General features: G+C 47.9%; 2 protein-coding genes across 3 annotated transcripts in view; one reads left to right on the top strand and one right to left on the bottom strand.

Annotated features, from left to right (window-relative positions):
- The first annotated feature begins 42 nt into the window (after nucleotides 1-42).
- On the top strand, nucleotides 43-24,898 carry NTHL1 (nth like DNA glycosylase 1). The gene is made up of 7 exons (XM_075010209.1): nucleotides 43-148; nucleotides 1,460-1,710; nucleotides 6,990-7,160; nucleotides 7,706-7,865; nucleotides 13,246-13,351; nucleotides 14,939-15,091; nucleotides 24,095-24,898. Exons 1-6 carry the CDS (start codon nucleotides 43-45, stop codon nucleotides 15,060-15,062), a joined length of 918 nt encoding a protein of 305 aa, XP_074866310.1. The 3' UTR covers nucleotides 15,063-15,091; nucleotides 24,095-24,898.
- The window catches only part of NHERF2 (NHERF family PDZ scaffold protein 2), a 100,756-nt gene continuing 92,395 nt past the window's right edge, over nucleotides 17,252-25,612 (bottom strand). Inside the window, exons 5-7 of one of the 2 annotated variants that reach the window (XM_075010207.1) lie at nucleotides 24,914-24,981; nucleotides 24,078-24,140; nucleotides 17,252-20,128 (exon numbers count right to left, since the gene is read on the bottom strand). In XM_075010207.1, the coding sequence (XP_074866308.1) occupies nucleotides 19,970-20,128; nucleotides 24,078-24,140; nucleotides 24,914-24,981 (290 nt within the window). In that variant the 3' untranslated portion in view covers nucleotides 17,252-19,969. The remainder of the gene's footprint in view (nucleotides 20,129-24,077; nucleotides 24,141-24,913; nucleotides 24,982-25,612) is intronic. The other variant, XM_075010208.1, reaches the window with a different exon arrangement.

The following is a 25,612-nucleotide window of genomic DNA, read 5'->3' as shown; positions in this document are numbered from 1 at the left end:
TGACTGCCGCGCGGCGCGCTGGGGTTTGTAGTCCAGGGAGCCATGTGCGCGGCGGCTCCGGCTCCGGCTCCTCTGCCGTCGGAGGCCGGCGGCGGCAGGATGGTGACTAGGCGGCTAAGCAGGGCCGGGGCGGCGGCGGCAGGAGGAGGTAGGGGCTCAGGTTGCCCTCCCTAGTTGCGGCAGCCCCTGAATAGGAAGGAGATGGGGTGCAGTGCAGTGAGGGGGTGTGGGGATGGAGGGTCTCGGAGAGGGAGGTGGGGTGCAAGGAGCGGGAGGGGCTTGGAGAAGGAGGTGCGGTGCGGTGCGGTGCGGTGCAGGGAGGGGGAGGGCTTGGAGAAGGAGGGGATGGGAGAAAGGTGGGGTGCAGGGAGGGGGTGTGGGGATGGAGGGGCTGGGAGAGGGACGTGGGGTGCAGGGAGAAGGAGGGGCTGGGAGAAGGAGGTGCGGTGCGGGGAGGGGGAGGAAGGGGCTGGGAGAGGGAGGTGGGGTGCAGGGAGGGGGAGGGGCTGAGAGAAGGAGGTGGGGTGCAGGTTGATGACTGGGATGTGAGTTTGGAAGAGGATCTGATCCGAGCAGTGGGGCTGGCTGTGAACTCGGGGTGCGGGGGTTGACCTCCTCCTCTGGATCTGCTGGGCCTTATCCAGTCGCTGTTGCAGGAGCTTTGACTCAACCAATACAACTCTGAGCTCTGGCTCAAAGGAGCAACAGGTGGGACAGTCCCATCAGGTCACCAACTCTGCTCCCAGCTAGGAGGGACTGCTTTGCCCGGGCATTATGCCGGGGCACCCCTGCGCCAGCAGAGCCATGCATCCGCAGGCACTCCACCAGGTGCTGCTGTGGCTCAGAAGATAGCATTCCCTTTACACCTGGCTCAGCCCTGTGCCGAGGTCAGGGACCTGTTAGGAGGCGGTGCCGCTGTGCTTTGCGACTGCACTGTCGCTTGGGGAAGGAGCCATTTTCGGAAAAAGTGCTCGTATGACTCTCAAGTCTTTGGGGGGGACAGCTTGCCTCATTGGCATGTTGTGGATAATGTTGTGTTGTAAACAGGAGAGCTTGGGGGGTCAAGCCAGCAGTGGTGGAATCTTAGCCTGACTTTAGGGCTCTGTGGCTCCTCTGTATTGAGGTAGGAACCAGCTTGGCCCATTCGTACAAGTTTGGGAGAGGGAAGTGGGGTGCAGGAAAGGGGAAAGCACTGGGGAGGGTCTGGGAGACAGAAGTGGGGTGCAGGGAGGATCTGGGACACAGAAGTAGGGTACAAGGAGGAGGAAGGCACCAGGGAGGGCTGGGAGACAGAACTGGGGTGTAGCAAGGAGGAGACAACATCTGTATACAAGGGGTAGGAGAATTGTGGCATGGCACAGGAATGAGGAGGACAGAGGCTGATTTTTCTGGTGAGGTGGGAAGTCCCTCGGTTATCCCACAGGCTGTGTCCTGAAAGTCCCTTTTTGACCTCTTTCAGCAAGTTGGGCCCACAGCATGGCAACCACCCCCTCAAAGAGCAACAGGAAAGGGAAGACAATCAGTGTTCACTATGACTCGTTGGAAGGAGGAATCTGTGAGAAGGAAGTGACTGATTCCAACAGACTGAAATGGGAGCCAGAGAACTGGAGGCAGCAGCTGGCTAATATCCGGGAAATGAGGCAGAATAAAGATGCCCCGGTGGATCAGATGGGGGTTGAGAAGTGTTTTGACAGCAGCGCACCTCCTGAGGTAAAGCAGGCAGCTTACTGTTCAACCTGAGAGCATTAGCAGTGCAAAAGAAGGTATTGTGTAACTCTGGCCATCTGAAGGTCTGTGAAGATCTCACAGACCTTCATACCAGGTGTGAGAGCAGTGTTTCCTATAAGCTGTGTGCTTGGGCAGGCGCCCAGAAAAGAGTCACATGCTGACTAGCAGAGACAGCCACAATGCCAACAGCCAGTAGCATGTGTTTCTACTGGTGATGCGTGTCTACATGTTGGGGCACATAAAACTTATTCTACACGTGGATGGAAAAACTTAGAGGGGTAAATTCTTCTGGTTGCTCAGTGAGGGGGTTTGTACGTGCACTTTTATGACAATAGCTTATCCTGCCAGCCGTTCTCCTTGGCAGTTCTTTGCTGGGTATCGAGGATGAAGGAGGTCTGTTCCATAGGGTGTCTGTCATCCATCACCTGAACTTGACCGTCACTTCCATCAGGACATGCCTGGATCTTGATGCCTCATGCTTTGACCTTGAGGGTCAGATGAGACCCTGATGGAAAGCGGTGTGATAAAGGGTGGTCATGCTCCGACTGCATAAAGAGATTAGGCCCTGGGAGAGCCAGCAGCAGGTGGCTGTAAGAGAAGGAGTGGGTGCTGTTGCACTGATGGGTCGGCAGCACAGAGTTCAGCTGAGGTTCTGGGTGTTTCGTTTTGCTCTTTTCAGCCCTACATGCAGACAAATCATGTCTCCCCTGCTGCTGTGTGTTAGGGGAGCACGGAGGCATCGAGTGAGACAGTTGCATCCCACAGCCCGACAAAGGCCAATGCCATCAGCCCCACCACACCCAGCTATGTTTGGAGCAAGACGGAGGATAAGAACTGGGAGCCAGGCAGGAGCTTGTCCTCCACTCTGGTGCCTCTCTGAGCATCTGCTCTTGTTCATTACCCGATAGCATGTTAAGCATTAGGAACCTGGCTGCAGGGAGGGGCACGCTAGGGGAAAGAGGCTCATCTGAGGCTTGTGTGCTTCCTTCCCCTAAGTGCAAGGTGTGGTGAGAGAGCGCCCTTCAGTGCCCAGCTCTGGAGAGTTGCTGTGGAGCAAGGCTGTTAATTTCCCCAGCTGTTCTTCAGTGAGTACCCCTCTGACTTAGGGAGAGGGGTGAAGCGGCCAGCAGAACAGTGCATAACAGTCCTCTTGATCTGGAGGCTCATTTTATGCTCAAAGCTTGAATCTCAGCGGGTGGGGCCAGTGGGGAACATTAGATAGGGATTAATTTCACCGAACCGTTAATTTGAGTTAGACTGAACCATGTCAGTGTTCAGGAGCCTGAACTGTGGGGTGCCAAGACCAAGGTGCCACCAACAACCTCTCCCTGCTCCCTGTAGCTTTCAGTCTGCGGCCCCCGAGCATGGAGGGCAGGGGAAGTTGTATTAGTAGTGGGACTCATCCAGCGTAGTGCTTATTGTTGCATTGGTTTCTAGCAGAGAACTGCACGCAGGCCTGGCAAGGATGGAGGGGGGAAGGAAGTCATGTGTCCCCTTTTGCTCCTCTGTGATAGATAAAGACCTGTGACATATACGTGCCGATGCACTACTTTAATGTAGGTTCTTGTGTAACTTAACATAGACCAGTAAGAAGGCTGTTTGGGAGCTCTTATGGACTTCACACATAATATCTGCAAAGATGAAACTGGCTCTTCAACACAAATGTGAAGAATGCGCTATTGTTTGGATGCGAGACCTAGCATACTAAAAAGTCTTCAAACCACGAGTTACAGACATTCATAAACAGGTGCCTGAGGTGCATCCTTCACATCAGATGGCAAGACTTGGTCACAAAGGAGGAACTTTGGAACAGAGCTGGACAAGAACCACTTGACGTTCAAATCAAGAGAAGAAAGTGGAGATGGCTTGGCCATGCTCTCAGAAAACCATCATCCAGCATAGTCCGTCAAGCTCTCGCACGGAACCCGCAAGGAAAACACAGAAGAGGAAGACCTCGGACAACATGGAGAAGATCTGCTGAGATTGAAGGACAACAACTGGGGTACTCCTGGAATCAGCTAGAAGCTCTGTCCCAAGACAGAGTGAAGTGGAGGAGACTTGTAGATGACCTGTGCTCCACTCGGAGTACAAGGGTTAAGGGGTACTAGTAGAAGTTCTTTAGGAATATAAGCCACTCAAACCAAATGAAGAGCATCCACACCTGAGTTGGCAGCCATTTAAGTGTGTTCAAAACCTGATTTCAAAGTAAATTGGTGCCACTGCTCAGGTGGACAAGGCCTACATGTGGTCTAGTTTGCTGCCCTCTTCCCAGCCAAGCAAGGATTAAACAAATGCTTCTCTCGGGCTCTGGCCAGACCTTCCCTTCAGGGCACCATTTATTATACCAACACTAAACTTGCAGAATAACACAAAACCAAGCGGCTCCCCTGCCCAGAACTGGCTGCAGGAGTCTAGAGGCCTTTCTCCCTAGGTCTCTTGCCTCTGCTGCGGGACTTGTCACTAGATCCAAACTGCTTTCTGCCATTATTCCTCAACTTTGTCCTTTCAGCCCTTCCAGAAAGCACCGAGGGCCCCTTTTCCATCTGTGTCCGATTACCCATTTACCAAGCCCAAACCTTTCTCTTAGAGGCCCTCTGCCTCAGTTCAGGGCTGGCTGACCCCAATCCTCTGCCACCCGTAAAGGGACAGACCATCCAGTTACATACAAGAGTTTTGTACAGGTTTAACTAAAACAATGTGAGTTTGTATCTACACCATGTAAGGTCTTATGATAGCAGACTCGTCAGGCCTGGTCCTTCATGCTTGAGTCTAGACGTGGCTTGAGAGGACTGCAACTGAAGAGGCAAAGCGATTGGCCTCTACCAGAGGAACTTTTAGTTCTATGTCTAGATATTTGAGTTAAAGAAAAAGTAACAGGAACAAATAAAAGTTGGAATCATACATAACCGGTCTGTGTGCAAATCCCTGCTGAGGTGAGTTTTTTCCTGCATGGCTTTCTTTGCTGCAATCCTGCTAGTTCTCCCATCAGCCGTAGAGTTTTGCAGGAACTAAAAAGCAGAAAAGACTTAAACGTTTTAACACAAAGAAATAACTTGGAATTTTGTGGGGCTGGCCAAAAGAAACTTTCCAGGCTGCTTTTACGCTCTATGAAGAAGCAAAAAAGGCCAGAGATCTAGTATTTCTGCCTTTTAGTTGACTAAGAAGGAGACATTTGTTTAAAAATGGAGGCATGCTGCAAATGACACTGTCCCCCGAGGGCCTGGCACAGAATCAGAGACCAGCCCGCCAAAGGGAGTGTCTGCACATTTGCTCAGTACAACAAACAATTGCTGGCATAGCGTTGTGATCGGGAGAATCAATTGGCATTGTTTGTATGAGAACATGCAGATAAAGGGCAAGCTGACTCCAGTGATCTCTGCAGAATAGGGCAAGCAATCTATACATGGGCAGCCCTCAGGGCTCCAAAGGGAGGAAATGGGACATGCAACTGGGCATATTTATTTGACATATTGTTCTTCTTGTAAACCATGACCTCCGGGCAGGGGTGGTGGTCTAGTCTTCTGTCCCAAGTGAAAATGGTTCACTTCTCCTTTAGTCTGAGACAGCTTGTGACGCCGTAAAAGAACATCAGTCAGCACAAAGGGATGCTCTGAGGTTAAAGAGAACCACAAGTCAGTATCAGGAAATAACTCTTTTTCCCTAAGGGGATGGACTTACTCCTTCCAGGATAAAGCAAGGCATTGGAATAACCCTTAGCACGATAGCCTCATGCTTTCCCAGCTGCTGGCGAGAACTTCCCAGGGCTGTTTTTAGTGGGTTGAGTAGCCTGAAGCTGGAATTTTAGCCCAAATGTTCTGTGTCTTCTCCGTCCAGTACACTAACCACCGGTGCCAGGTGGCTAGCCAGGAAGACAGGGTCTGCAGTGAGAATCACAAAGGAAAGGAATGTTAACTCAGCAGGAAAGCAAGAAGAAAAGGCACCAGGCTAAGTTCTGCCCCATTCAGGCCTACCAGTGGGGCAGTGGGGAGGTGGGGTAAAGTGGGCAGTTCCCCTGGATCTGGCATTTCAAAGGAGCACAGAGTTGCAACCACCATAGCTTTGGCATGCCACGGAACTGTATGCCACTGTAGAACACGTGGCAGGGGGAGTTGGCATGTTGACTACCCCAAGCCCCACCCCTTCCACTCTAGGCCACGCCCCTTCTGGGACCCAGAGGTGGGCCCCCTCCCACCTTGCCCCCAGGCCTGTGGTACCTGTTGGTGCCGCTGGCCCCATCACACCAGCACAGTTTCTCTCATTTCAGTGGGGTGCGTCCAGACTGAGGCTGGCGTGAGATCAGAATTTGGCCAGCGAGGGTACCGGTGCTCTGAGGCCTGAGTCTGGAGAAAGGAATTTGTCGCAGTAAAATGCTCTGTCCCCAAGTAGCCCAGCAATTAACTGTCTCATGACAGATTTGATTTTAATTCCTAAGGGCTTGTCCCGCGCGTGAGTTACTGTGTGACAAGTCGGGAGGTGGCCCAGCAGTGCACTAGTGTTCTGGGCTTAACATTCCTTGTGAGTTGTGCCACAGTGCAGTGACTTTCACTGCAGCGCCCATGTGGGAATCTGGTGCCCTGTAGAATCACGCGCTGGCTAGCTGTGCACGTGCTATGGAGAAAAGCCCTTAGGCTGGGAGCTGTGGGAGTAAGGCACTCAAATCCCATTGAAATATGATGGGAATTGGGGCCATTTCCAAAATGACATAGAAGCATAAATCCCATTGAAAGTTTGGGGCACTTGAGCTCCTAAATCACCTAGACATTGCTGTATATCCCAGCATGATCTTCGCTTTCTGGCCTGTGGGGATGCTGATTCCATGGACATGAGATCCTGTGAGTTATTACATTATCCCCCTGTTGCTTTTGTGTAGGCAGCGATTACTGAGAAGCGATTATCCTCTGTTTGGAGCCCTGTGGGCTGCCCATGTATAGATTGCTTGCCCTGTTCTGCAGAGATCACTGGAGTCAGCCTGCCCTTTATCTGCATGTTCTCTTGCAAACAATGCCAATTGATAAAGTACGCATGGAGAGGGCCTGAAGGGTTCTGAGGAGGTGGAAATAGAGTAATTTCTTGACTGCCATCTCTTTCATTTAAGTAAGCATAAGATAAGAGTTCGGGAGTCGCTGTCTGGTACATACTGATATGCATGCCATTTATGTGTGTCACTCTTCTTCGCTGAGGCGCAGACCCTGAATTTCCATGTCCCAGACCTGTCTAGTCCGGCAGGTCCCTGACACTCCATCCCTGGTCTCTTCCTCTAGGTGATGCGCTATCAGGTTCTGCTGTCGCTGATGCTTTCCAGCCAGACCAAAGATCAGGTGACGTCGGAAGCCATGTGGCGCTTGAGGGAACATGGCCTCACGGTGGACAATATTCTACAGACAGATGACAGGACTCTGGGACAGCTCATTTACCCGGTGGGATTCTGGAAGGTGAGTGATGGACCGTAGCGTTTGTAGATGGCCGCATGTCTAAGCCAAAGTTGAATAATGCCCATGTTCCTCAAACTGTTGGAGTTGTCTCAGGAATACCTGAGGCACAAAGAGCTGAATCGGGTCAGGGTGGTTGGATGAGCCTTTGCAAACTGTACCCATTTCTGCTATAAAAATTACACCGGTAGACTGTGATGGCAGTTGGAATCACCCCTGCGTCAAATGACTTGTCCTCAGTCTGTCACTGCCTATTTATTTACCTTGACTTCTCCCAAAGCAGTGTCCTCATCCTGTTTATGCTCCGTACCTCTCTTCCTCTGCTTTGCTCTCACCTCTTACGCTCTCACCTGCTAGTGAGAACTCTTCTTTTTTCTCCCTTTATTTGTATTTCCTCTTTCATGTTTTTCTCCATGAGTTCACGTCTGTTCCCACCAGCGAAGGAAAAAGTCCCGTTGTGCAGTCTGCGTGTCCCCTTTGCATTTCTTCGATTATAAATTAGATTAGATCACAGGATAGATCTCAAGCACTTTGCTTTGATTTCCCAGAACAAGGTGAAGTACATAAAGCAGACGACAGCAATCCTGAAGCAGCAACACGGGAGTGACATCCCCAGTACAGTTGCGGAGCTGGTGAAGCTGCCAGGAGTTGGGCCCAAGATGGCCCACTTGGCCATGGCCATCGCCTGGAACAAAGTGACTGGGATCGGTATGTTTTTGCAATGTGCAGGGTCCTGCTGTCTGTGATCCACCCTCTCTTTCTAGTCCTAATGCTTCCCGATCCATTTGCAACATCATCATCCATTGCTCTTAAAGGGGGCTTTTCATCAATAAATCTCAATACCCAGCGGGCTGGGGAAGTCACTAGAGCTAGTTGCTTATTCTGTCTAGATTTGCCTATTTACAAAATGGATATAATTGCTTTCTTCTAAGGATAAAGACATTGCTTAATTAGTAATAAGTAAGGATGTGTGGAGCTTTGTAGCATGCTTTAAGCAATAGAGATTCAATTCCATGATACCGCTGTTAAATAGCGCTCTGTGTGTGTGTGTGTGTGTGTGTGTGTGTGTGTGTGTTTAAAAAAAATAGATCTCACTTTGGAAACAGTGCTTTAGGGCCAGCTGGAGGAGGTATTGAGGAGGTCTAATTTTTGCTGCTATAGTTTGAACGAATTTAGTCATAGATGGTCCCCGGGAGGAATTTGGTTTAGGCTGAATTGGAATTAATTTTAATTCCTAGCGACAGGGCCGCTTGTGAAATTGTTGGACAATATGTTTGTGGCAATCACTCTGTGTTTCTCTGCCCTGTTTCTGGTACTGGAAACTGGGCAAGTTGGAGCCATACATAGCACAGTAATCAGTTCCTGCTCTGATGGCTTCAGATGACGGGGCTTATCTTTTGAAGCATTATTTGAATGATTTATAGTGGGGATGGGCTGCCGAGGCTGGGCTTGATTGGAGTGAGGTTCTAGTAGCAATTTGCACCCCTTCATTTTAACAGAGCAGAGTCTGGGTAAATAGTCTGAGGGGAGCCATGTTAGCCTGTGGCTTCACAAAAAACAAGCAGTCCTGGGGCACCTAAAAGACTGACCCATTTATTTCTAAGGTAATGAGCTTTCATGGGTAAGACCCACTTCTTCAGATTCGTAACAGAGTTTTTGGTTCTCTGTGCCTTAAATATTGAGTCTGGTCTGGTCTGGCTATGGTCTGAAGAAGTGGGTGTGTCCCACGAAAGCTCACCTAGTAAACTATTTTGCTAGTCTTTAAAGTGCTACTTGACTGCTTTTTGTTCTTCAGATTCAAGTAGAAAATAAGAATCCAGAGTTTACTTAGTGGGGTGAGGGGGCAAGGGGAGGAGAAGAGGGGAAAAAAAATGTGGGTTGGGGTGGGGGGCAGCTTTCATTAATGGAACCAGCCAATTAAGTGCAGTGGGATGAGTGACAATTCCTGCGAATATCAAAGGTGGAAGAATTGCCCTTGTAATGCGTAAAATAATTGGATTTTGACTTAGCTAATAAAGGCCAGCAGGTGGTGCTGCCATACTAGTTTTTCTGCTAGGCTAAGGCGGAGCTTCAGGTATGCTTCAGGGTCTCTGGGGAGAGATTAATATTCAAAGTGTGTTTGCTGCTTTGATCAGAGAGTCGTCACGGGAAACCTGATGCTCCCACCTGATGAGTGACACCTGTTGGAGTGAAAAATTCAGTACAGACTACAACTAAGTCTTGAAAACTCAGTTTTACACAGTTTGGAGCTCAGGGTAGATTGACAAGCACTAGAGTACATTGTTCCTTCTGAACAGTTAATCCACTGCCGGGAGGAGAGCCTAGAGGGAGCTCTAAGAGATGTGCAAAGAATTGCATGCACTGTTTTGATCAGGAGGCCAAGCTGTACTCTTCCTGTTTACAGCAATTTCCTGGGTTTTGTTCAATTAGCAATAGAGGGACCAGTCTGTTGCTGCCGATGTAATAATAGTCTACTTTGGTGCTAAGCGCCTTTCATCTGAGCATTTCAAACATTCCCATAAGCCTATGGGTAGCATTATTAAATGCATTTTCTGGAGAAACTAAGAAGAAGCATTTGTGACTTGGTTAATGTCAGCTGAGGTATCTACAGGAAGAGATCCCAGGAGACCTCGCCTGCTAGATCACACTGCCACAAAGAAAACCATTCATGGTAAAATGAACTGTAAGTCAGTTTGGTTGGTGCTGTGTTCTCCATCCCTATAGGTTTTTCAGTCCCGGCTTGACAAGGTCCTAGCTGCGATGATTTAGATGGTGTTGATCCTGCTTGAAGCAGAGGGCTGGACTAGATGACCTCCTGAGGTTCCTTCCAGCCCTAGGAGTCTATGGTTCAGCCTGCAGGCCCTGTCTGGCCAGGGCGACTTTGTCCTCTGAAAATCATAGGTTCATTCCACTGTCCCGCAGCTTTCGAGCCACATGTCTACAGAGGAGCAACTTTTCTACAGCATCCTAGTAAAGTTCTTGAGATGACCAGCGAGAGCTCAGGCCTTAGCAGTCATGATCCCAGCTGAGAGGTAACCCTGCCTGATGCTGAGATCCACGTAGCAGACCTTGATGCAGAGAACTCTCCCACTGAAGTCAAAGGGACTTCTAGGATCAGGTTCCAAGGGAGGAAAGGTCTTTTACTGCACAGACATATGCACACCCTTCCTTCCTCCTCTCCCTCATTTATCAAAAGCTATCGTCAACCTTCAAGATGTAATTCAAACGGCCACACTCGCAGCAGAAGCCTTGGCGGCTATTGTTTTCTCACCCTCCCATGTTAATGCATTGATAGTGCAGATCTCATGGCTGTAGCTGTAAAAGGTTTTGACTTCCTGCTTGGCCTGGTTTGGAGCCATTCTAAGCTGGCTCACAGCCTTCCTTGACACCTCATCTGACCATAACACTAGACACTGCTCTGTGGCTTGGCAGGCTCATCTCTGACTGTAGCCTTCAGCCTGGAGTGCTGCTGTCTCCTAGCAGGCCAATGTCGCTGCAGTGATTCCCAGGGATCAGTGAGACATCTGGGAGTTTGGTGCTTTGATGGATTGTGCACTTACTTAGGTTCTGTCCCTGGAGGTTCCAGTATCTGAGTATCCGGCATTAGTACTTTTTTCCTTGCTGCCCACTTAAAGAAGAAAGTTCTGGTAATGTAATTACTGGGAAAAAGTACATGTTAAAACACGAGTATTCTGTAATTAACTCCGTAGCTATTGGTTGCTTCATCATGGACATAAAAGCATTAGGGCTTACACCTAAACGCAGTTAACTCATGTGATTAACTAATAAATTAATTGTGATTAATCAATTTTAATCACACAGTTAAACAATAGAATGCCAATTGACTTTAGCAGAAAAGTTTGGATGGAGTTTTTCTACATTTTTCAAATCTTGATTTTAATTACAGAAAAAGGATACAAAGTTACTATGATATTTGGCTAAAAATGTTTGCACTGTAAAATTTTAAACAAATCGTATTTTTCAATGAACCTCATACAAACTGTAGTGCGATCTCTTTATTGTAGAAGTGAAATATACAAATATAGATTTTGTTACACAACTACACTACAAAACAAAACAATGTGAAACTTTAGAGCCTGCAAGTCCACTCAGTCTTACTTCTTATTTGGACAATCACAAGGACAAACAAGTTTGTTTCCATTTAAAGGAGATAATGCTGCCCACTACTTGTTTATGCCACCTGAAAGGGAGAGCATGTGTTTACATGGCACTGTTGTAGCCATCATTGCAATGTGTTTGCATGCCAGATATGTTAAACATCCATATGCCCCTTCATGCTTCAGCCACTATTCCAGAGGACATGCTTCCATGCTGATGATGCTCTTTAAAAAAAAATGCATTAATTATGTTTGTGACCGAACTCCAAAGGAGAGGACTTTCCATCTCCTGCTCTGTTTTACCTGCAGTCTGCCATATATTTTGTGCTACAGCAGTTTCAGATGGCAACCCGTCACTTGTTGTGTGTTACAAGAGCATTTGACCTTCACTGCAGGTTTGACAAAACACAAAGAAGGTACCAAAGTGAGATCTCTAAAGCCCGCTACAGCATGTGAGCCAAGGTTTGAAAATCTGAAGTGCCTGAGCGGCACAAAATATAGCACATGCTTTCAGACGTCTTGAGTAACATTCCAATGTAGAAGCTACAGAACCAGGCCACCAAAAGAGAATATCAGCTTGGTGGCATTTGACTCAGATGATGAAAGTGAACATACATCAGTCCTCACTACTTAGGGTTATTGATAAGCAAAACTCCACAGGAGCACGGGCGCATGGCCTCTGGAATGGCAGTTGAAGCATGAAGGGAAATGTGACTCTCTTAATATATCTGGTGATGTGATCTACAACAGTGCCATTGGAACACCTGTTCTCATTTTCAGGTGACATTGTAAACAAGATGCAGGCAGCATTATTGCCTGCAAATCTAAACAAACTTGTTTGTCGGAGTGAGTGGCTGAACAATTGGTAGGACTGAGTGGACTTACAGGCTCCAAAGTTTTCCATTATTTTATTTTTAGATGCAATTATTTCACATACATAATTCTACATTTATAACTTATAAATTTATAACCAAGTGCATCACCCACCTGGGCCATTTCCATAATCTCTGTCATGCAGCCTGCATCCTTCTGGCTGTGTAGAGTTGATGGAATGAGATGGGAATGGAATGAGCTTGTTTTAATTCTTGTCCATGCTCAATTTCTTCTTCTGGCCCTCTGAATAAGTGTGAGCTCAGCCTGCTGGCCACGTGAGCAGCTCCCCTCCACTCCTGCACCCAAGTTACCATAGGATCCTAGGACTGGAAGGGACCTCAAGAGATCATCAAGTCCGGTCCCCTGCCCTCATGGCAGGACCAAGCACCATCTAGACCATCCTGACAGGTGTTTGTTTAACCTGCTCTTAAAAATCTCCAAAGATGGGGATTCCACAACCTCCCTAGCTAGTCATAATGCAGCGCAAGTCTTCGTTTAATCCACATTCTCATAGGAGAGGGCCAAATAATAATAGTTCTGGAATATACCAGCCCAGCGCCCCAACGCTCAGGGAAGGCTCCAGTGATAAGGACTAGCTGGGCAGTGATAGGCATTTCGCAGGTTGGCAGAAAATTCAGGGAAAAGGCAGTCACTCCTTGCATTCACCTGAGACCTCTGGGCCAGGCTGCTTGTGGGAGGCAGATGTTTTGGGGAATCGGCCAATGACCTGAAAGACACACTTACCTCTGCTGCTGCCCAACTGTGTGGCCATGCGCAAGTCCCTTCCTCTGGGTTTACACAGCCACCAGGTGGGCCTTGCGCTGTCCCCTTTCCCGTGGAAAGCACCTGGAGCTCTGCGCATGAAAAGCACTCCACAAAGGTGTGGGTTTGGCCATGAGACCAGCCACCTCAGGGGTAAGGATTGTGGAGGTTGCCACATGTCCTCAACGGCTAAAAACCTCACAAGTGGAAGACCCTGCCCAGGCCAGCTGGTGCATCTTCTCTGGGTCCTGACTTGACCACTGCTGTAATTCCTTAGAGCTCGCTTCCTCTTGATCCCGTTGTTCCCTCCTGACTCTGACCTCTCTGCTCCCCAGGCGTCGACACCCATGTGCACAGAATTTCTAACAGACTGAAATGGGTGAAGAAGGGAACTAAAACTCCCGAGGAGACCAGAGCAGTGCTGGAGGACTGGCTGCCCAGGTGAGATGGCTCATGCACCCAGGCATCTGGGCTGTTTTTCAGCAGCTGCATGACTCTAAAATCTTGTCACACACACCCCGTACCCCCCCCCCCCCGCCCCAAACCTGCACCCCCTCCATTCCCCTCCTTTTTCCCCCCCCTCTGGGAAATTGCCATTTGTCCTCCTTTCCTCACTCCCAGCCTGAAGCATCTTGCTCATCACTGGGGCTTATGGCAACCAGCAGCTGCCCCCTCCAGCACCCAGAGCCCTGCTGAGCTGTTTCCTACCCTGCCCCAGGGTGTTATCAGTGACCCCGTCCCCTCCCCTTGTCACAGACTTGGACAGCAGGGAAGCCGGTTCTCCTGGCGCACAGGCCTGGGACTGGGCCACAGGATATTTCTCAAGTCCCCGGAAGCAGCACTAGTTCAGCTGTTCGGACAGTTCACAGACTTTAGACTCTGGCTTGTCCCACTGGGCTCTGCTGTCCAGTTTAGCTTAGCACAGCCGAAGGTTGTCCCTTCCCTGGGCAGGCCATTCCACCACTGAATAGTGGTGGTCTGTCAGGTGACCTTGTCGGCCACAGGGGAGCATGCCAGGGAGGAATTCCGGCCTGCATTTTAGTTTCTCTGTATGTTGGAGATTGATACTGGGCGCTGAACAGGAAGGAAGCGCCACCACGTACCCTGAACGAGCACGCCACTCCACATGCCTTGGCTCTGGAAAGGGTATGGTGTAAGGCCCAGCCGTGGGGGGGTGGATTTTGTGCAGAGGCCAACCACAGCTGACTGCCATCTTGTGAGTGCAGGTAAAAGCCCCTCTGGTTTCCCCCGCGTTGTGTGTGGCTTTTCCCCTGTGGCACTGGAGAGAGGCAAAACCAGGAAGTTACTTTTGTTGCCTCAGACCTGGCTCCCAGCTAGCACAGCAGGACTGTGCTCTGGGAAGGTCTGCAGGGCAGATGGGGCCTAGGGCTGGAATCTGCCTCTGTGAGGACACAGCGTTCAGACGGCTGAGCCGTTGGCGGGAAAAGGAACTAAAAAACCTGGGTGGTGCTGACAGGGCCATCCCAAGGGGGGTCCGAGGCCCTACCCTGCTCTACAAGCCCTACCCTGTTCTGCCCACACCCCCTTCCCTGAGCAAAGCTGCTGAGGGAATTCTGGGGGCATGGCACAGTGGTAGCAAGGGTCACCTCACCCCACCTCAGCTCGCTGTGTGGAGGATGGGCCCTGGAGAGCTCAGCAACCTGCTGTGCTCTACCATGGCCTGCTGACCTGCCACACCTGCTTCTACCCTCTGGCAGCAGTCGAACTGCTCTGTTTCCCACTGCTGCAGAGGAGCTGAGCAGTGGGGGCCAGGAGACGGTGCTGGGGCAGAGCGGGTTGCTGGTTTGTTCTGGCTCCTGCTGCTGCCACACCAGAGTCCCCTTCCCATCTTCCAGATCACTCCCATCCGTAGGAAAGTTAGGGCAGGTGCTGCAGGGACCCCAGAAGTGCCAGGGCCTGTGGCAGTGGCCCCGTGCTGTCCTATGGGTGGGATGGCTCTGGCTGCTGAGCTGCTTTTCAATCCTCACAACAGCACTTACAACACTTGTCTCCCTTCTCGGCCTGCAGGGATCTCTGGGGTGAGATTAACTGGCTCCTGGTGGGCTTCGGCCAGCAGATCTGCCTGCCCGTGAACCCTCGCTGCAGAGAGTGCCTCAACAGAGACATCTGCCCGGCTGCTAAGAGATGCTGAGGGAGTGGCTGCTCCTCCCTGAGCAACAGGTGTGCACTGGGGTTGGCTGGCTGCTGGACTGAATCCGACTACGACTGACTGCACTGGGCCTGGGGTGGGGGCAGATCTAGTGCTGCCAAGAGATGGATGGGGCTCCAGCAGCCTCCCAGCGATCGGCACTCTCTGAAGTACAGTCCTGCTGAGTCAGCTCTGCAGGCCCTAGCCCCAGCATGGGTGTCCGACACAAAGAGCGCGGGGCCAGTGGGAATGGGGAAATGATACAAACGGCAGGGTTGGCTGGAGCTCAAAGGAGATGATCTCTGCCGGTTTGCTGCTTTTCCCTGCCTTGAGCTGCATGGGCACACACTGCTTTAAGAAAGGGGTGTGTTAAGGATTTACTGACATCTCTGTGGTGGACTCTGCCACAGGTTGAAGCCCCAGCAACTGAGCTTGGCAGGGAGAGGGTATGGGGTAGGCCAGGCCACAGGGAAGCAGCCCTGGATTGTGGGGTGGGGGCAGTAATAGCACATTAAGCAGGTACAATGCGGACTTCACAAGGCCAAGCCCAACCTTCCACTCAGGCTGTTGGGGCTTCGCAGGTATTAGAGAACATGAGAAGCCTTGAGGGCAGGGCAGAGAATGGCCAACAGGGTCACTCATGTTCAGCTTTGGCAGTGCTGCCGCTGCCGCCGTCCCCACACAGGCACTCTTGATCTTGGGTCCTGAGTCAGGACAGGCCTTAAATCAGGGGCTTTAAGCTGATTGGTACCTGTTTGATTTAAGCACATGCATTCAGTGCTCTCCTGAGACAGCTGCAGTCATGGGGATACTAACGTCACCCTTTCTGATCCGGGGGGCAGTGCCTGCCCATCCAAGGGTGCTAGGCTGTGAGGGGGTGTTTTCAAATGGGTGTGAAATCTAGAATGGTCAAATATTTGAATTTTGGGTCTGGGAAGAAGTCTGTCAGAAAACCACACCCATTCCAGCAGCAACTGTGGGGATCACTCTTGGTTTTACTGTGTGCAGATCAACTGCTAAAGAGGTGAGGGCCAGCTGAGCTGGAAACAGAGCTGGCTGAGGACTTCTGTCACTGGGGGGCGGGCGGCATCAGGAACACCCCATCCCCCACAGCAGAAATTTTACCAGTCATTTAGTGTGCCTCTAAGCAGCTCTGCATTAACATCCAGGGTGCTAAAGGGATTTAGGTGCTTTTGAGGAGCTGGGCCCGTTGCCCATGAGGGCTAATGCTGCAGAAAACTTTGCTACTGAAACCTCTAAGGCTACATCTACACTAGCCCCAAACTTCAAAATGGCCATTTGCGTGGCCATTTCAAAGTTTGGGGCTAGTGTAGACACGGCCTAAGAGTCCAGCAGTTTGGCATGTGCTAGCATCACGCATTTTGCCCAGCATGGGGTAAATCTGCAACTGGCTGGAGTGGGAGAGCTGTGTTTTGTTTGCGTAATCTTTTACTGAGCCGTCACATCTGGGGAGTTGTGTCTTGAGCAGGAGAAGCTCTGTGTGGCTCAGGAGTAAGCACTGCTAGTTAGGCGTCTGAGTTTGGGTATTTAAGTGGGGGGACATACAGAGGGGAAATCTGTCTTGTACCCCACCCATTTTTTTTTGGCTCCTTTCTAATGTTCAAATGATACCTGCAGTGTTACACTCTTTCCCGTCGCCTCTATGTAAGTTAACAACGGCTCATCTAGAAGGACCACTACTGAAAACGTGGTAGTGTGAGTATGACACCAGAAGCACCAAGGCAGAGAGCTGAGTGAGAGAAATGATTTTTTTTTTAAAATGTTTAGTTTATGCCTCTTTATCCCCAGCATCTGGGCAAAAAGTTTTTTGCTAAAGGCTCATGATGCCCAGCTTTTTCCAATTAAGGCTGGAGCCAGTTCCTAAGACAGATTTCTGAGTCATGAAATGAAGCCAATACTACACATTCCTGATCTTCCTAAATTTTAAAAACTGGCTGAAATCAAACCTGTTGGGCCCCCTTATACCTCCCAGAAGCTTACAAGGGCACCAACACAATTCAAAGCAACAAGAAGTACTAACCCGTTGCAGAACAGCAGAGGTTGTTTGGCCTGCTCCTCTAACCAGTAAGTGGAAAGAATGGAATTTAATATTACACTCCCTCGTGCTTCTTTGCTGAAACTTTTTACAACACTAAGATGGAACAGAACAGACTAATTACCCTTTAAAGCTGTACATGGCAAAACAAAGTTTATTATTGACATTATGGTATATGCTGTCTTTACAATGCAGATAACAGCTTGATACTTGTATTTTCAAGTTAAATGTACAGGAAACTGAATAATTATTACAGAACTACTAGATGTCAGAACTAGCGATAAGTGCTTTAACCAAGAGCTGCTTTCATGGAATATGCAGCAATAGTTATTGGTACATATTTGCATACCTGATGTCTTGATCAACCATGCCATTTTCCCCATGACTGCACTGGTTCTGTCTTATGGAAGAAATATGGTATTTACAGGCTTTTAGAGAATGACTTCCTTGTTTTGCAGACGCATGTGCAATGCTGTATTTTAACATCTATGTTGCCCTGTGACTAAAGAGGTTATGCCCCTAGACACGCATACTGTCTCTGTCTTGGTTGGAAGTGCAGGGATCGAAAGCAAGCTGCATAGCATGAATGTAAGATTTTTTTTTGTTACTGACTTCTTAGAGCAGCAGCTGTTTGTTGTGGCCAACAGCAAGCAGCCTTCCCTGCCTCCTGCTATCTTGTAAAATATGCCAGGTGAAAGGCCAATGTGAGACTCCTGAAGGGAAGAAAAGCTCTAACCTTCTTACTAACCCTCTCCAATGCGGTGCCAGCCCTGTGTGGTTACAGCCAAATGCCTGCAATGATTGCTTGCCAAGATTTGCTCCACTAATGCTGTACGTCCTCCCTAAAAGAAAGCTCAGGCAAAAGCAGTCTTGAGCCTGGTTGCAACCACACACTGCACTAGTCCCTGCCAAGAAGCCAAACACCCCCTAGTCACTTGCTATAGCCCCCCTGCCTCCCCAACTGTGCTGAGATACAGCCATCTACTGAAAGGAACAGTAAATGGTATAAGGCACCTTCTTTAGCTCAGAATTAGGAAATATACACAGAACTTGAAGACCGTAGTGCACTAAGTCAAAGGCCACTTGTTTGTTAGACAGATTGAGGGTATCTTGGGGGCAAAAAAATTGAACTGTATGCTTTTTGGTACATCGTCACTATTGCAAATCTGACATTCTTGCCCTCGTGTCATTAGCTGGGGCTGGGGAGACTAGTCATTTACCTAAACTGCTCTGCCCATCTCCCGTCCCACCTGCTTTTTTAAATACTATTTTTGCCATTGTTGTAAAATCTATGTCAGCCAAAAGGTTATTTTGTTGGCTTTTGGTAAGAAGGCAATGGGCCTCAACCCACTTGCTTCAGCATGGCTCCAGCTCCCATACAACTCCACTGCCAGGAAGCCAATAGTAGGTGTTTAATTTAATCTTTGTTATTGTCCCTCATTTGAAGCCCATGGTAAGTAGTGAAGATTTTAGACTGGTTTAGTCATGGTGATGTAGGACAGTTTTAGGGGTACATTATCTGACATTAACGAGACCCAGGGTGTTTTCAAAGTGGGGCTTTGTCTGCACTCCCTGCCAACACCACTGACTATTTAAGAGCTAGTAATGCAGCGTGGGCCAGCAGCTAGTACTCCATCTTCCCACGAGACAGTCCCCACACGCCAGAGCACGTTGCTTCCCTGGGCCCAGCACAGCCAGACAGACAACAGAGAGAACTTGTGTATTATTCTTCCAGGTTGGCAACGCAGCTGGTGAGAGAGCAGCAGGAAAATGCGAGAGGTTGAGAACCTGAGTCAGAGCGAAGCAGGGTCAGGGTTATGGCTCGGTTCTGAAGCCAGCGTCTTTACAGCACTTGCTGGATGGCTCCTGCTTGAAGCCCTGTTTTCATGAGTTTATAGTGCCTCCCAAAGCCAGGTCTTCCATTCCCTGCTCGAGACACTTGGTTGTGCTTCTTTGAAGTCTGCCAGGAGAGAACTCTGGTTCCTGTGTCTCACCGTGTCCGCTTCCAAGAGAGATGGGCGACAAACATCCTTGCACATGGACATGCTAACAGGAATCACAGACTTTCCTTTATCGTAGTTGGGCCGGGGCAGCTTACTCCCTCCTCTCCTGTCATCTCCGCATTTTTAGGATGCGCAGCTGAGCCTTGAGTGGTTTGGGTTAGTAGGTTTTCTGGGGGAGAGGGGGGGTTGTCTTCTCAAACACCCAGCGTTTGTTTTAAGGGAAAGGGAAGAGAAGGGAAAAGCACTGCTGAGAAAAGGGCTTTTATTGCACTAATTAAAGGGATCCCAGGAGAAAGCGGTTCCAGCATTAACAAGAAACAGATGTTTTGGGTTTTTTTAACACCAAAAACAACTCCCCACCCCACCAACCATTGTAAATCAACAAAGAAGCCAACAGAAGAGCAATGTATAGCCCCTGAACATTCTCTCACCCTGGGAGCATTGAACATGGGAGCTCAGTGTGGGATTTTGCTGTTTGGGAGGCCTCAGCCTGAGGCTTCTAAACAGGGATGCATAATGTCGAGCCTGGGCGTATGTCGCAAGAGGAGCTCAAAATAGTTTAAAAAAAAAAAAAAGTAGGTAAGAAGCAAAAGTGAAATCTTTCCAGTCTTTCCTCAGCTGCTGGGTGAGAGCCGCAGACAGCCGGGTGAAAGCTGGCAGGAGCTTTGATCATTTTCTGTCTACTGGAATCACTTGTCAATAGAAGACGCTTCTGAAAAATTGCCTTGCAAAAAGCTACCCCTGGAGAGCAGAGCACAGGGTGTCAGACCGATGGCCAGGAACAGGGCTGGCGCATGGTGGAGATGTTGAGTTTGGAGGGTGGGGACAAGGGAAGGAGCTGCCAGGCGGGCTCAAAAGTTGCTGAAAATCTCCCGTTTCTTGTTCCAGTCCATCTGCGGAGCCCTCTTGTTCACCCGCTTGGCGCGTGCTTTCTCTTTGGCCTCCGCCGCCGTCGGGCTCAGATTGAGGCCACTTTCCTCAAATGGGTCTTTCTTCTCCGACTCTCTCTCCTGTGAAGAGGAAGGAGACATGAAAAGCCTGTTACTGTCACAGTGTGCTGTGCTGGCTGGTATGGATGTCCCCACAGAGCGATATGGGCATGCTTGGGTGCAAGAGCACCCGCTGCAGGAAAGGAATGTGCACCATCATCATCATCAGCCACCATTGGCTCAGTGCCTATTGGTGTCCGTAGGGGGGGGGGGGTGTCTGCTCCCATTGCCTGCTGGATGGTGCTAGACTTGTGCCTCTGGTTGTGGTTATCATGCCCTCCAGTATCCCTCATCTACACAAAGACCCTGCACAATGCTAGGGCAGATTTGCCTTAAAGAGCACACGCTAAAGAAGCCTGGGTTTGTGGAGCAGACGCTCGAGCTTGTCATGTTTGTGGTTCAAATGGTGCCTATGGTGTCTTTGTGGCCAGGGATTTAATTACAATACTGGAGATAAAAAAATGCCCTGAATAACGCAGTGCTGCTGTTAACTGGAAATAGAAAAGCAGAAGCACAAAAATGCAGTGCCACTGCCAAAGGTGAGACAGAACCACGTTTGGGAACAAATTTAAACCTTTAGTGACAGTAAAAGCTTGTGTAAAAGGAAGCAAGATGGAAGGACCGCATGCCCTGTGAAAATACCAACCTGCTCATTACGGTAGGGCCAGGCACATCATATTTAACTGGGGATCACAGACATCCTGATTTGGTTACATTCTGGTCTGGGATAACTATAGTTCTGATCTTTAGAGGGACCCCTAGTTCAGTGGTTCTCAACAGGTACTCGGAACTCTTCCAGAGGGTATATTATCTCAGTGTTTCTCAACCTTTTCTATTAATTAAAAAATTGGACTTACTTTATGCACAGTCTTAAGTACGAGGACAAGTACATTGCCTATAGGCAATTTCTTCCAACCGACCAGTTACAATCAAGTTGTTTAAACAAATGTGTTGCAGTGGTAGAAAAAATTGTGTGTGTCTGAAAATTGTAGGTACGGGGGTACTTTTTAATTTATTTTGTTTGTTTTTGAAAAAGGGGTACTTTATTTAAAAAAAAAGTTGAGAAACAACTGCTCTAGCTGAATTTTTTCAACTGCATGGCTTAATGCAGGCCACACCAAGCACTGCCTCTCAAAGCCACCACTGGTTACATTGCAAATATTTGCTTATAGGCAACTGTGCTCTGTTCATGTGTTGTGAAAATAGCACCTTCAAAGCTGCCCAGTAACAGGATTAACACCAAAACATTCTTTGTGCCAACTCAGTGGGCTAGGTAGGAGAGCTGGCTCCAATGAATCTTCTATGAAAACTTGATTTGTAGCTGCACGTAAATTCATCTCGACCCCCTTGTTTCTGTAATGGGCAAAAGATGGACTTCAGATCCTTCAGAGAAGATTAATATGCAGGATAAAGTGCTTTCAGCTAAATATTTACTAGTCTTCTAAAGAAAGATTTTACTGTGGGCCTGAAATTGCATTACTGAACTCCTATCTTCATGCTAAACACAGGAGATTATTTAATTGTGACACAGAGTCCCTTACCTTGCACTGGCAGAGTGCTGGAGCACAAGGAATTATCACTTCTTTAGTGAGAACATTTGTATAATAGGCTGTATATGGAGCTTCATTTAGAGCTTGCTGCTTCAGTAATCACATTTGCTTTGAGTAGAGTTTTGTGAGAACAACATTCAGGAAAGAGTTACAAAGTGATGTGCAAATGTTGGCAAGATGTTCACACTTCCAAGGCCATCATAAAAGCATGAAGTTCTTAGAAGGAAAGCCGGGCTGAAGGCCTGATTCTTCATTATCTTGTGAAGTCATTTACACCAGATGTAAACTGGTTGTAGTTTGTACTCTGCACTGCTACAGGCGATTATACCAGTTGCAGTACAGTGGCAAACTACGCCTTTAAAGTTAACAATTTTTAAAGCCATGTCTGCAACACAGATCATGCATCTGAATCTTCAGTTAACACTTCCAACCTTCACCGCAAATAGCAGTGGCCAAATCTTTCAAGTAGAGGTGTCTAAATGAAAATGGCTGGATTTCAAGGTCACAGGTCCCCAATTCCTACATTACTTCAGTCTGTGAAAATCACCTTTGTTTAGCGCCTAAACATGAATTCATGGGCGTAAACTTTACGCACTCATGTCAGAACACTTTGTTCATGACGTTTTAAAAAACTGATTTATTTTGGGTGCCTACATTTTTAGACATTGAGTGTATGACACCTTAAAGGGACTTGATTTTAGAAGAGGGTGCTCTGTATTTTCCGACATTTGGGGCTCTTAAAAAGGTTTTGAGTTGCTTGCAAAAAAATCAATGTCCAGAAACAAGTCGCTTCCCAAATGGGTGTGGGGTGTTAGCCTATGTATTTATTTTTAGTGAACAATTTCAAGGCATGACAAGAATGAAAGTGAAAGACCCAACCCTAAACTTTAACAATTACTTCTACCAACCACTTGTTGAATAAGTAAAATTAGAAGTGTTATAAATCTAATCTTTTCCTTTCTCCTTTTAAGGGACATGTTTGCTTTTAACCTTGCCTTCATATTGAATAATGAAAGAGTGGTCAATTTCAGGGTCCAGCTCTACTGCTCATGCCCTAGTGGAATGCTACGCAGTCTAGCTTTTCAAGGGGGAGAGAAGGGTTTGTTTAAAAAAATCCTGAAATTGGTTTTCAGGTTTTACATTCATGAACCATGTCTACTCCTGTTAGACTAAAAACAAAAAAAATGAACCAAAACAACTTTCATGCAACTGTATTTAATGTGATTATATTTAAGGCCAAAAATTAGCAGAATGCATATCTTTAGCTAAGACCTTATATTGGGGTAATGCAACAGTATCTATGAGCCTTTTTAACCAGGTTACCAACTATCTCCCTCCATTATTACTCTCTTTCCCACCTGTCCATTGTTTTAGACCCAAATTTACCTCTCATCCATCTATTTCTCTTTTGGGTGCCATATAATTTAGGCTAACAGGTGCCTTGCAACATTCTGATTATAGAAAGCATTGATTCCGTCTTGTGCTTCCTAAAGCCACAGGTGGTGGGTGTAGGGGAGAGGTGTCCTTTACTGGAATAGACAGGCAGCAAGTCCAAATACCTCTGTGCAACAAAGCAAGCAGTCGTGCTTAACTTTACACGCCATGCCTAGCCTGCTGACTTCACAGTATACAAAGTTAAATGCATGCTTACATCTTTACAGGGCCAGAGCCTAACTTGGTAAACAAATAAGCTGCACAATAGTGGATCAGATTCCTTGCAAAACTTGTTGTCTGTGTTAATATGGGACATCTGCTGCCTTTGGCAGAGGCTGCATGAAACCAGGAAGCCTTCCTATACCCCTGACAAAGAGTGGAAAGAATGCACAGTTTGGACTCCAGCACATGGAGTCCGTGGTTCACTCACAAGAGACAGAAGCAATCCAAGTAATTTGAGCTTCCCAGTAGTCCTTTTAAATTCCATTTCATCAAACCCTGCACATTTTAGCTTCTGCATAGTTTAAAGCAGAGAGCAAGTAGCCAGGAACAAAGTGGTTTTTAGTTTCTCCCTCTCCTTGTAGGTAATTAAATATTTGCATTGTGGGCTTGGGGGTTTTTTCATTAGTTACTTTCCAGTTGATTTTTTTCCCCCCTGCATTTGTATTTTTGTAACATCAAACTGAATTGCTCCAACACCTTTCATCCCATGGACTCCCAGAGCTACTTCAAAAACTCTAGAGATTGCTCACCCATCACAGAAATACAGCCACCTCTGGAGTGGAACCCAGCTGCTTAACAGCTCATAACAACACTACATGCTAGTTTGGGGCAAGAAATGAAGATGAAACTGGTTGTTTTTCTAACTGCTGAGGTAGAATACAATTATACCCAGTTTTGACTGAAAGGCAATTTAATGTGTCTTTTTTTTTTTTTAAAAAAAACAGAATATTTAAAAAAGAAAATTTGAAAAAATGCATTTTTACCTCTGATTCCTTCTCAGGACTTTGGAGATCACTGTGGGATGAAGACATGGATCCTCCATTCAGCTATTGGAAATGGAAATATTAACGTGCATTACATATCTGTGTGTGTTTGGGGTGAGTGGGTGCACGCTGTACACTGAGCACTTGGGTGGCTGCCCCTCAGACTCAGGTGCCACCCCAATGATTAGCAAAGCGCCCACAGCACCCACAGCCGGCAGCATGTGTGTTTCTATTGGTGGTGCACATTCACACATGCCTGGATGCACATTACAAAATTTATTCTGCCCATGGATGGAAAAAATTAAAGGGAACCCCAGTGGGAAGGTGGGTGGAGGCGAGTCTTGCATCAAGTAGATGAAAAATACTCTGTGGACTTTACAACCTCTTGAGATAAAAATCAGCCAATTCTGTGAGGTGGAGAATGGTTTTTTTTTCCCCTAAATGCATGGCTGGCTGCACAGCAAGAGACTCGATGAGGTGGCGTGGGTGGGAAAGACCTGTAAATTCACGTGACAAAAATCGAAAGTGTTTACTACCAAATTATACAGATGCCCTCCTCCACTGCTGACCTGGTGGAGATAGGATCCAGCTACAATTCGTCAGAGTCAATGGAGCATCCCCCACTTACCCCAGATCACTTGGTAAGTCAGAGGCAAAACTGGGATAAGAACCCAAAAGTCCTGGCTCCAGTCTCCTGCTTTAATTACAAGGTCACATGTTGCCCCAAAACAAGGTAAGCTGGGATGCTGACATTGCCTCTTGGATAGATTTGCCTCTCCAAATAGCTAGATATCCACTCTGCTTTTTCCATCATAAGATGCAAATGACAGACTCACCTGGGTTTGTGCAGACCCATTAGTAATAGGCTGAGGCACTCCACCTGTAGACCAAGCAAAGGGAAGCCCTGGTAAATACATTTAACAAAAGACAGACGAGTTAGACAGATCTTCCTCTAGCCTACTCAGCCCAGTAACTCTTACAAGCCCTTCCTATTTTCAGGGCTAATAGAAGGCAGCACTTTCTGCAAACCATCTGAACTGTGGCATGAATGGTCTCCTGGAATCATCACTAGACTGCAGCGCAGGCTGCTTCTTAGCCCCTATAAAAATTACTCATTCCCTTGGGTTTCTCCTCTGTGATCCAGTTTGTTTTCAATTCCTCCTTTTTTCACTTTATTTCATACCCCCACCCTTCAAAAAATGCCACTTTGTGGATTACTTGGGGTGAAATAGTTTCTCCCCTAAATTAAATGCATCATATAGCCATTTTTGTTAAAAACAGACCTCGCTTGACTCAGAATACTTGCATACCTAAGCGAGATTCTTTGCTGAATATATCTGATTTGTTTGTGGGAACTTCACTAAAATGTGGAAGGCAGGGCGAAACCTCTTTTGGAGTTCATGTGGCATTTTTGCAATAAATATTGCACTGCCTTCCAATTATCCTTCAATGTTAACAAAGGACAACTTAGATGAGCTGCCATCAATAATTTCACATCCCTGTTCGGCAGGATGCTTGGAACATAGGAAATGCGA

This window comes from Carettochelys insculpta, chromosome 16 (genome assembly GCF_033958435.1).
Source record: "Carettochelys insculpta isolate YL-2023 chromosome 16, ASM3395843v1, whole genome shotgun sequence".
NCBI classification, from domain to species: Eukaryota; Metazoa; Chordata; order Testudines; family Carettochelyidae; genus Carettochelys; species Carettochelys insculpta.
This window is presented reverse-complemented; position numbering and strand designations above follow the sequence as displayed.

Bases quoted from the DNA above. Each gene is read 5' to 3' on its own strand.
- NTHL1 (XM_075010209.1), top strand. From the start codon at position 43: ATGTGCGCGGCGGCTCCGGCTCCGGCTCCTCTGCCGTCGGAGGCCGGC. The intron at 149-1,459 runs GTAGGGGCTCAG...GACCTCTTTCAG, and splicing joins GGCGGCGGCGGCAGGAGGAG to CAAGTTGGGCCCACAGCATG. The intron at 7,161-7,705 runs GTGAGTGATGGA...TTGATTTCCCAG, and splicing joins ACCCGGTGGGATTCTGGAAG to AACAAGGTGAAGTACATAAA.